This window comes from Cnephaeus nilssonii (assembly GCF_951640355.1).
Source record: "Cnephaeus nilssonii genome assembly, chromosome: X".
Classification (NCBI taxonomy): Eukaryota; Metazoa; Chordata; class Mammalia; order Chiroptera; family Vespertilionidae; genus Cnephaeus; species Cnephaeus nilssonii.
The window spans coordinates 87,314,126-87,326,453 of record NC_137071.1 but is presented as its reverse complement, the minus strand read 5'-3'; the positions used below and the strand labels follow the sequence as shown (position 1 = coordinate 87,326,453).

The 12,328-nt window shown below is 37.9% G+C and overlaps 1 protein-coding gene across 2 annotated transcripts in view; it reads right to left on the bottom strand.

The window, feature by feature from the left end:
• The window catches only part of DOCK11 (dedicator of cytokinesis 11), a 206,553-nt gene that overhangs the window by 21,277 nt on the left and 172,948 nt on the right, over positions 1 to 12,328 (bottom strand). For both annotated transcript variants that reach the window (XM_079765506.1, XM_079765507.1), the window contains one exon: positions 2,484 to 2,590. In XM_079765506.1, the coding sequence (XP_079621632.1) occupies positions 2,484 to 2,590 (107 nt within the window). The remainder of the gene's footprint in view (positions 1 to 2,483; positions 2,591 to 12,328) is intronic.

The window sequence follows — 12,328 nt, the reverse complement described above, 5'->3', positions numbered from 1 at the left end:
TTTGACCAAATATAGGAGGCTAATTTTTAAGTTGGTAATTTTATATGGCCCAAGAATGTTATAAATATCCAAATGGCCCTTGGCAGAAAACGAGTTCCCAACCCCTGCATTAAATGGACAACCATTTGTATTTTTCATTTAAATAAACTTAGAAATCAATGTCATTTATTTTTCTATTGGCTAGGGTATAAGGAAGAAGCCTTATTAAGTAAACTAAAACATAAAACAGCACTTCATAGAACATGATTTTATCTGCATATATCAAATAAAGTATATGTATAAATTATGACTGCAAATCACAAACGAGTTGTAACAAATGTGTTTACACAGAACACTGAGCATAGTTATTGTCTAATAAGAAACATTACTGCTTTCCTTGAGAGTATAAAAGAGAGTCAGGCTCAAGGACATTTCTATGAATAAGCTAAAGCTGCTTTTTGGAAAGCAAGGGCAAAACTTCAGTTGTGCCGATCCATTTACCTCCCCTGAACTCCCTGAAATCTTTCTGCTGCCAGCCATAACAACTGGAATTCTATGGAAAATCATCTAAGATTCAAAAAGTGAATTAATTTACCCAAAGGGTCATAGTCAGATAATGAACTGGAATTAAAATTCAAGTATCTTGATTCTGTTATGATTAATTCAGCAAACATGTTTTAATCTAGATACTCTTCTAGATTCTGGGCATAAAAAGAAACCTCACTCTCAAGTAAGTCAGTGATAAAGCCTGACATTTATGCAGCACTTAATGGCTTATAAAGAGCCTTCAGATTTATTGTGAAGTAACCAGGGTAGTATTACTATCTTTATTTTACTGACCAGGAGACAGACACATACAGAAACAGTAGGTAAAGCTTCCAGGCATATCATTTTAGCTTAAGTAAACTAGAGCTAATTGAGATTTGTTTGTATTATAAAAAAAACAACTCATAAAGTATTTATGAAGTGTGTCTCTATCACTTTAATCTGACTGCTTCTTGTGTTTCTTAATACAACTTAAAAATGTATTCACATGGGACTACAATCCCTTAAATCTCTCTGCTTTTGATTTTTCTCTCTTTTTTTCATGTTCCCATTCTTCAATTGTGAACTTCTGTATGGTTCAGTCCTTAGTCCTCTGGTCTTCATTTGCTATATTATCTCCCATCCTCACTCTGCTTTGATTCTTACACAGATATGACTTCCAGATGTGGATTTCCAATCCTGATCTCTATGCTTAGGTACAGTTCTGAATTTCTCATGGCCTAATGTTTATTTCCATTTTTATAACCCTTTACTTCAAATTCAACACACACCAAAAACTGAGTTCATAATCTTCCCTGTAAAATCATCCATCTATCATTTTTCTCTAATATCCAAACGTGAAACCTCAGAGCTGCCCTGACTCTTCCCCTCCCACAGCCAGCAAGTTTTCCTCTTTGTGTCAAAGTGTTGCCTGAATCAGTCACTATCTGGGTTTAGGCCCCAACTCAACTGCATCACATCTGGACCCTTAGAGGGTAGCCCCCTTCTAGCCTCTGCCTCTAGCCCCTATCTATCTACTTCCAATACATATTACCACTGAATTAACCTTTCCTCTTCTTTGCTTTGACCTTGTCATGATTTGGCTCAAAAACCTTTAATAGCAATTCAACAGTCTAATGAATAAAGCCCAAATATTCATAGTTTCTTAAAATTAAGACCTCAGCCATTACTTTTCTCTATACAAACCCCTGGTTTAGTCCAAAGGATCCACTTACTTTTGCCTAAAACCTGCCTTATACTTTCCCACCACTTAACTTTTGTACCTGCTATTCTCCTGTTAGTACGCCTTCAGGATGAACTCATTCTTCAAACCCCTCTCTAATAATCTAATATCTCCTCTGTTCTACCTCAGCTCAAAGGCATCTCTTTCACCTTTGACTTTGCATGGAACATACTGTTTATATTATTCAAATGGCATGGTCTTATTTTCATTTCGTGATGGTGTCTTATCTCTCAGGTAGACATTAGAGATCAGAGATCAGACATATTTAATTATTTGATAGCTCCTATATCGTCAAGTCCAGAGCCTTACTCATAAGTCAGTGCTCAGTAAATATTTGTTGACTGTGTGACAACTGAATCCGTTTGCTATCCACATGAAGTTTACCGTAGAAATTTTCTATTTCAAAAATACTTGTATGGATCCTCTGCTTAACTATTACCTTAACAATATTTTAATGGAAGATTCTCCAAACTATGCTGACCCTGATCTGGTTAATGTGATGGTGATTTGAGGATAATAAATGTTGCATTTCTAAAACCAGACAACAGGAAGAGTTCCAGAGACAGGGTTCTCCACATTCCTAACAGGAACATCATTGCTCTGGGCAGTCTTAATGCTTACAGTTCATCAACCCTTAGTTATCTTCCAAATTAAGTTAGTTGTAATAATTGTTAAATAAACATATATTTAAGAAGTTAAATTTATATAACTGGCAATGCAGGCCCTGGAATCTTACTTCAGTATAATGGACATCCATCATTCCAGCATCTTCTTTCATTGCTCCTTCTTCATCTATATTGGGAGTAATTTTCTTGAAGGCTGCACATCCATTAGGGAATAATTCTGTGTGAACAACAACAAAAAAACAACAGTGAAGTAAATTTATATAAGAAAGTGTATTGTAAATAACTGCCTTACAGTGATTGGTTACCCTTAAAAATAAACATGGATATTTTTTGTGAGGATCAAAGGCATAAGTACAATTTTCAGTTACAAATTTTTTAATAAATTATTTTCATCTACTACACATTCTACCAGTCTTTTCCCCCCAAAGTGAGCTCAACTTATTTACAACTAAGTTTCATTCTCCGACTACATATCATTTTCACTGGCTAGTACAGTAAATGTTTCTTTACTGAGATCTGAAAACTGTTATAAATAATTTCATCAGGAGGGCATGTACTTTTCAGGTAATCACTGAAAGAGTTTCTGTAACTATCTGTAGCTCCTGACTTTACTGGAAATTTTTGGGGAAAAGTCGGTTGTTGTGGGAGGCCTAACCTAGGACTTGTAAGACAGGCAGAAAAATAAAACAGATGGTGCCCAATGGAGCAGCTCAGTAGTTGAGCATCTACCTATGAACCAGGAGCTCTTGGTTTGATTCCCAGTCGGGGCACATGCGTAGGTTGCAGGCTTGGTCCCCAGTGGGGTCCGTGCAGGAGGCAGCTGATCGATGATTCTCTCTCATTATTGATGTTTCTATCTCTCTTTCTCTCTCCCTTCCTCTCTCTGATATAAATAAAACATCCTATAAAATAAAGAGCTAATATGCTAATTAGATTGAACAGCAGAACGACCGTCTGGACGACATTCCAGATGAAACTGGGGCTGCGAGGGCTGGCCAAGGCAGCTGGGACTAAGCTCTTGCACGAGTTTCGTGCATCGGGCCTATAGTATTGTAATAAAATAAAATAAAACAGATGGAAAGTATGAAGCATTCTTGGAAAAACAGGACAGGACACAGAAGAAACAGAGACTTGGAGTTAGATAGACCCACTTCTGTCACTAATTGTGTGCTTTTAGACGTTTATCTCTCTAAGACTATAAAAGGTCTCATCATCTGTAAAACAGAGATAATTACCTTATGATAATTAAATGAAAATAAAGTGTTTAGAACAGAACCTAGCATATAAGAAGTATTCAAGTCCTAGTCAGTTTGGCTCAGTGGATAGAGGGTAGGCCTGTTGACCGAAGGGTCCTGGGTTCGATTACAGTCAAGGGCATGTACCGCAGTTGCAGACTCCTCCCCGCCAGGGCCCTGGTCAGGGTACGTGCAGGATGCAACCAATCGATGTGTTTCTCTCACATCAATGTTTCTCTCTGTCTTTTCCTCTCTCTAAAAATCAATGGAAAAATATCCTCGGGTGAAGTTTAAAAAAAGAAATAGTATTCAATGAATTGTTATTATCAAACAAAGCTGCCAAAAATATACTAGCTTTCCCAAAATAGAATAAAATAATTGCTGCTAGCTGGTATAGTAAATGACTCTGCAGCTGGATCCCTGGGAAGTAGGAAGCGAGTTCAAGCTGAGAACAGGTGCTGTAGGATCGTGGACTAAATTGTCACTGTCAGGCAGGAGTTTAGGTATAGAAGACTACATGGTTGCCCTACAGATTCTGGACAGAGAAAGATGTCCAACAACTCCTGTTGTTGCTACTTTTACCTTTACCTAAGTGGGTAATTTTAGAGTTAAGGAAAATTCAGCTTCCTTATGACAGAATCTGCTAGTCAGTGAAAAGTAGCTGGTCACAAAGGGAACAAACTCCTATTGCAATCTATTCTACAATCTAGATTGCAATCTAGAAAAACCTATTCTACAATATCTCAAAGTGATGCTTAGAAATAATAACTACTCACAGCTAAATATCTGGTAAGCATCTGGGTGAGAGGTTGGATAAGGAAGAAGGAAGGTTTAAGAAAGCCAAACCACATATTGCGATTTCTCAGAATTCTTATGGGAAAAGGTCAAGTAACAGGGCGTGGAGTTTGCCAACTCTTCTTGTCTAAATGAAAGCTAATTAAGACATACATATATCTTCTGATAAGATGCTTGATACAACATGGGTTATCAAGTAAGAACCACACTGTTATTAGAGAGATGGAATTCTGGTGAGGGAAGATGGAGTTACTTTAAAGTACTTTGTCAGGAATGGAGAAACACATAGGGGATGGTCAGTGGATTTCTGTTAAGGCAGAAGGCGTGTCAGAAATAATGAGATTTACTGGACTTTAGAACTGTTTCTGTTTAAGCACATTAGCTAATAAAAACCACTGAAGAAAGAGCATGACACACTTCTTTTGAGAGTATGACACACTTCATTTCTGAAGATAAGCATGCCTAAAATGGTCTGTTACGGACTTCTCTTCAAAGTACTGACCACAACAAGATACGGAACCCACACCAGAATGTAAATCAATTCATTTCCTTCTTCGACAGTCTTTCCATGAAAAGAAAAACAAAAGTCAGCTGAGCTAAACATTGTGCTCAGTGACACAGTTGATTTCCATTCAGGACAACATTTCTTCCTATTGTGGACCAGTAACAAACAGGTCTCAGACTGGCAGCTGGTTCGCAGGGCACTCAGAGTAGTCCTGCAGTAAAACGTCTCAAATTTAGGAGAAAACCTTCTACTTGATCATCTCTATGAAATCAAGAGCTAGGCAGTAAGGAACAAGGCCCCAAAACTTGAGTGAAACCACCCCCGTGGAGGGTTGGGCAGTGGAAGAAGGGGCAGCAGCCAGGCAGCCCAGGTTCCAGAAGGTTGTCGGCACTCGCCTGCCCCCGAAGCCATAATGCCAAGAGAAAGGTCAGTTCCACCAAGGGGACAGTGAAGGATCCCAAGAGGAGATGGGCAAGCTTGTCAGCTAAATCTGCTCCTGCAAAAGTGGAAACAAACAAAAAAAAGTACAAACAAAAGGGGGAGAGCAAAGGGAAAACAGGCCAAAGTGGCTAACCAGGAACCTAAAGATCTGCAGAAAATGGAGAAACTAAAAATGAGGGGAGTCCAGCCTTGGATGTAGCAGAAGAGAAAGAAGCCAAGTCTGATTAATATCATGTACCATATCTCATCAGTGGTCCCTGCCTCCCTTGTATAATCCAGAGGAATATTTTTATCAACTATTTGGAAATGCAATGTTTGTAGTAGCTCTAGAAACATTTTTAAGAAGGAGGAAATTCCACCTCATCTTATTTTTTAAGTCTAAATTTAGCTTCTTTTGCTGGATTTTTTTGGGGGGGGGGGACAACCAGAAAATAGTGGGATATTGAATATGGGAGAAGCTTTGATTATCTTGGGTGTAAGCTTAACATTCCATAGATGGGGTAGTTTTTATATCCTATGATATAAAAGCATCCTAAATGGCAATATGGAGTTAGTCATGCATTTAATATGTCTTGAACATATTAAATTACTTCTATTCTCATGTTTTTGGTAGAACTGTTTCCTAAAGAAATACATTCCTTGATCTTGGCCTCTCCCTTTCAGGATTTTGTGCATCTGTAACAATTTTGGTGTAGTAGTTCCAGTTTTCCTAGTAACTTTGTTAATGTGCTGTGAAAGATTGAAGATTTGATTATCTAGAGCATATATATATTAAATTGTGAACTAGTGGGACTTTGATGTAACAGCATATCAACATTTAAAGATAATGGTACTTGATACTCTATTAAGGAAAATTAGCTAACTGCACATTTTAAGCTGGAAAGTCGCTGAAATAACTGTTTAGAAAAGAATCACAACTACATAACTTTTTAGATTTTGGGTACGAAAGTTAAGAATTGTGTACAAACTGAAATGTCTGTGTACTTATCCTCAAAACAACTGATAAGATCTCAATTATGAAAGAAAAAAAACGAGTGAAGAGATACAGAATGTAGTCTTTATAAAGGAAAGGGGTCAATCCCTGAAGGCCTCAGGCTGCTAGTCCATGGATGGGGGGAAAATTCCTGTCTGCTCTGAGGAGATTATTACTTTAATGATTCCCAAATCTAGGGATTTTCATCATTTCCTTCTTCAATGATGTATATAATGCTGTGATTTGGGGGAGGACAAAATGCCCGAGATCAGATGAAGCCAAAGCATCTTGGGAAAGTGCCTTTTAGAAGGAGGGTAATTAGGTGTCTTCTCAGAAACAGGTCAACATCTACTTTTGGAGGTTGTGTCTACATCATCTGGTATAAAGACTTCTAGCGTGATTTTCAACTTCAGAGTCCACTATTTTTGCTTAAGTGTGTTATGTGGTTCCTATGCCTGACTTTATCTCTCTACCTAGAGGAGACTATATCTCCTTTTCGCTTATGTTATCAACACCCACATAACTATCCAAGGATATGAGGGCCCTTTTGTTTGTTACGATCTTAAAAATACTTGGGGGGAAATTCTGATTCCCCTTAGTTCCAGAAAGATTTTCAGATGAAACAGGTTACTGAATCTAGAAGTGACCAGTGTATATATCACAAGAGAAGGAGGCATGTATTGGAGGGATCTCACAAAGCCCTACGTAGCATTAGATAGTGGTTTTTGAGAGTCTATTGATATTTCTGGTATGTGACCTAGATTCCTGACCTTACCCTTCATGAACAGCTGTCACTTCTGTATTCCTGACTGCTATCCTAGGGAAAACAAGATGCAAACTGTCCAACCCTTGATAAAATAAGACCGCTAGTCAGAAGAAGGGTAAGACGTAAAAGTCCTGAAGGGAGGGCCAAAAAGGAAAAAAAAAATCTGTGATTGGTAAGGCACTGGGGAATAAAAAGCTTTGTAGAACCTAAACTACTAGATCCTGAGTACAAAAACTTGGGAAAGGGATCAACATTGCCCTATAAGGAATGAAAATAACAGACTATCTGGGAAAGAAAATTCATTTTCCAGGGTTGATGGGGGAGCCCTACAGGCCTAAAGCTTTGCTGAATCTTGGGTGCTATGTGGTGGTGGAAGAATGCAGAAACTTGACTCGGGAATTCCCTGGGAGAAAACAGTTGTGCCCTCACTCAGAAAGAGATACATAAAGTCTGACCTCCAGAGAATGAGATTTGGAACATTTTGAGGTTTTCAGACAAAACAGAAGTAAATACATTTGGATCTGTTATTTTATGTTTTTGGGATGGGAATAACACCCAGTATCACCACCTCAAGGTAACTTTGGTAAAAGGAAGAGAATGATAATCCTTAAGGTCTGTCTAGTAGAAAGACCTAAAGCTCTAGCTGTAGAAAGATGTTTGAGGCTGGGGATGGGGCAGGGAGGACTGTACACCCACCCCCGCCCTTTCCCCTTTCAGTTCAGTGTCTAAAACATGAGAAAAAGGATACCCCTGGGGAGCAAGGGCCAAAGTCCTTGCTTGTTTAGGCAACCTCCCAACGAGACAAACTATGTTTTTTCTTAAAAATTCTATATAGGGAGAACTTGTCTCCAATGTGACAGCTGGTCAGTAGTATTTCATTCCATCTTGATTTAAACAATGCTTCATGCCCTAGCTGGTTTGGCTCAGTGGACAGAGCCTCGACCTGCTGACTGAAGGGTCCTGGGTTCGATTCTCCTCAAGGGCACATGCATGGCTGTGGGCTTGATCCCCAGTAGGGGGTGTGCAGGAGGCAGGTGATCAATGATTCTTTCTCATCATTGATGTTTCTCTCTCTCCCTCTCCATTCCTCTCTGAAATCAATGGAAATATATTTAAATTTTTTAAAAAATAAACAATGCTTCGTAATGACTTCAAGAAAAATGGCATATGACTTTGAAAAAACACAAACTTTTTTGGCAATTAATATGCCAGAGATTTATAACATAGCTAACTCTCCTTCCCTTTTGTATTCATTATCAAAGGACACTTAATGATAGAAAAGAAAGGGCTCCAGAATTACTCAATTATTTTTGTTAAATAAGTTTGTCTTAAAAGTATAAATAAATTTTTTTTTCAGTTCTGCACTCAAATATACTTTCATTTACTCTGTGAATATCCAGGTCTTGCCTAGATCATGGAGTTTTCTGACTGGATGACAAGTTAGATTCAGTTTTTAACTTGTTTTATTTTTTAAATTTCTTTATTGATTAAGGTATTACATAATGTGTCCTCATCCCCCATAAATTAGTAATCTGCTTTAGCATAACTATCATAGTTTGATCATATAATTAACAAAAGAAGGTGTTTTAAATCATATGAATGATTGAATCTAAGGGGAAAAAGTCTGAGGATTTTCCCACTGCCACCATTTTAGAATAAGGTTTTCTAGTTGAAACAAGTAGCATAGTCCAGATTTAAAAATAGACAGCACCTATAAATAAACATGTAAACTTTTCCTAAATTTAACATTATTTTTATTTAAAATGAAAAACATCACTTTTTCCTACTCAGACAGGGCTCTTTGATTTCTATGAAGTATTTTTTTTCTAAAAAAAAACCTTGAAGGTATTATGAAATGAATATTTAAATAATTAGTTAAAAGCACTATTTCCACTTGTTGAAACATGTCATAGTGTTTGGTGTTCAGGCAAGCTGCCTCATGCTAACATCCAAAAAAAAAACACAGCAATATGTATATTCTATATTAGTTGCTATTTTATCTCCTATAGTTATATTTCTAAAGCTTAAGGATTAAGAATGGAGATAAAAAGTTCTTGCGTTTTGTTTCATTTTAGGGTCTTTGCACTTGTGAAAAATAATTCTAGGAAAACATTTAATATATTTAACTATTTCAATATCTAAAGAATATAGTTTTATACTTAGACAAAAACTCTTATTTCACATGTCTACTAATTAAAAAGATGAGATAATATAAACCTAATTTCTCTGAAGGATATACTTAAAATTTATTCAGTATTGTGTTTAGGATTCTCATATCTGTTAGTTTATTTGGAATTGCAGGTGTTCAGTTTCAATATTTTTTTTTTACTGTAATTTCACATGTGCACCAAAAGGAGAAAACTAGAATATAGCAATTGCAAGCAAATGCATTGTTCAAAAAAATTTCAGTATCAAAGCCCTAGCCAGTTTTGGCTCAGTGGATAGAGTGTCGGCCTGCAGAACGAAGAGTCCTGGGTTCGATTCCAGTCAAGGGCATGTACCTTGGTTGCAGCCTCCTCCTCAGCCCAGGCCCTGGTCGGGGCTCATGCAGGAGGCAACCAGTCAATGTGTTTCTCTCACATCGATATTTCTCTCTGTCTTTCCCTCTCTCTAAAAATCAATGGAAAAATATCCTCGGTTGAGGAATGAAAAAGTTCCAGTATCAAAGAGCAAGTGTTAACTTAAAATATAACTAAAATGAATCTACATTTTAATCATGATACTAAATTTGGGAAGACTCCTTTTAGAAAAAATTTCTCCATATGAGTGGTATTAATAAAGGCAATCAGACTCTGAGCCTTAAATTCTGTAATTAAAAAACAAAACAAAACATGGTTGTATTCTCATAGCCAAAACCAGAGTGATATGACTCCCACAAGATGGTTTCATTTTGATCTAAGATTACTCATTCAACTGCCTTAAAAGAAGTAGCTTGGCCATTATGATAGATAGTGAGAGATTTCTTTGCAATGTCCATTGCCAATTATTTTTTTGATATATAACACTGTATAAGTTTAAAGTACATGTGTTGATTTGATACACACACACACATAGTGAAAAATTAACACAGTAATGCTAATCAGCCCACATAATTACTTTTTTTTTGGGTGGGGGAACATTTAAGATCTACTCTCTTAGCAACTTTCAAGTATATATTATTAACTATAATCACTATGCTACATATTAGGTCTCCAGAACTTATTCATATTGTAAGTAGCAAGTCTGTACCCTTTGAACAACATCAATGAAAGCCAAACTTGTATAAAAACCATTGTATTGTTTTTATAGAAGTTTAGCTTTTTTAGATTCCACATATCAGTGAGATCATATAGTATTTGTCTTTTGCTGTCTGACTTAATATAATGCCCTTGGGAGTCGATCTTTGTTGTCACAAATGACAGGATTTCTTTCTTTTTTGTGGCTGAATAATATTCTGTTGCCACAACTTTATCCATTCACACAGATCCTTTTCACATGTTTTCATATTACTAATTAGCATTCTTTTATTTCAGCTTGAAAAACTTCTTTTGGCATTTCCTGTAAGACAGGTCTAGTGGTGATAAATTCTTTCAGCTTTTGTTTGCCTAAGGAAAGTATTTGTCCTTCATTTCTGGACAGCTTTGCTGGATAGAATATTTTTGGTTGGCAGTTTTTTCTTCTTTTAGCACTTTAAATATATCATCCCACTCTCTCCTAGCTAAGGTTTCTTCTGAGAAATCCACTGATGGCCTTATGGGGGTTCCCTTGTAAGTTATGTGAATGAAAAGGGGGCCACATAGTGAACCTGACAAGCTCAGGGGAGGTCTGTGTGGCAGCCTTACAAATTCAGAGACCTCAAGTAACCATAAAAGATGGTCTGAAATTAAAACTTTTAAAACTAAAAGCAGTTTATAGCAGGTAATCATGTCCTAGGCTAGAATCTTCCTTGACAAAAGTCAATCTTCACCTTAACTGAGCCTGAGCCTGTCTATTGTCTTTTGCATCTGTGATAACAGGCCTTTGGAATGTCAAGGTAACATTCCATTTTCTGGACATCTCCAGACACACCACCACCAGAGCAGAGACCATAAATCCCCTCATTATTATTGTTACCAGTGGCCCGGTGCACGAAATTCGTGCGGGGGGGGCGGGGTGTCTCTCATCCTGGCCTGCATCCTCTCCAATATGAGACCACTGTGGGATCGGGCCTAAACTGACAGTTGAACAACCCCCTTGCAATTCAGGACTGCTGCCTCCTAACCACTCACCTGCCTGTCTGCTTGATCACCTCTAACCACTCTGCCTGCTGGCCTGATTGCCCTCAACTGCACCCCCCTGCTGGCCTGCTCCCCCCAACTGGTCCCCTCTGCTGGCCTGCTTGCCCCCAACTGCCCCCCCGCCAGCCTGATCACCCCCAACTGCCCTCCCCTCCTGGCCTGATCATCCCCAACTGCCTTCCCCTCCTGGCCTGGTCACCCTTAACCGCCTCTGCCTCGGCCCTGCCACCATGGCTTTGTCCAGAAGGACTGCTGGAAGGTCTCATTAGCATATTACCCTTTTATTAATATAGATAGGATATGACATACTGCCATAACTATAACATATGTACCAGTATTACTCTATGAGAATACATACTTCATGCGATAGGAAGGCATCTAATACATTACATTGTATATGTTGTAAGTAGTAGAAAATACTGTATTCATAGCAATAATATACACCCTGTGACTTCCTTTCCTGATTTGGGAATGGTTCCCCAGTTCTTTGAATGTTTCCTGGCCCCTAATGTTTTTTTTGGTCATTCAATGTAACTTCATTTACTGTTTATTGCATATAATTTGAGGTCTTTAATTTCTAACCACCAAAGATTCAAAAGACTATTTTTTTCCATGAAGTTTAACATTAACATCAGTGAATTCATGTACTCATGTGTTTTTATTGTAAACATCTGAATTATTCACATTGTCATAGATCCTGAACTCATAAGCATGGACCATGCACGGGCTGGCAGCAAGCCAGGAAGCCACTCTGCAAGCAAACAGATACTCTGCATAAGGAGAAAAGTCATAGCACAAGATTTTATGTCCAACCTGAGTCACCTCAGAATGTTATATATATTGACTTCTTAATTCATATAGTATCAGGAACTCAACCACTTGGTTGGTGACGGGGTTGACCTGGTTTCAGGAGGATGATTCCTGAAATAATTAAGGAAAGGAGGGCTCAATCTTTTCTTGGTTGCTTGCTCCTCCCAGCACCTT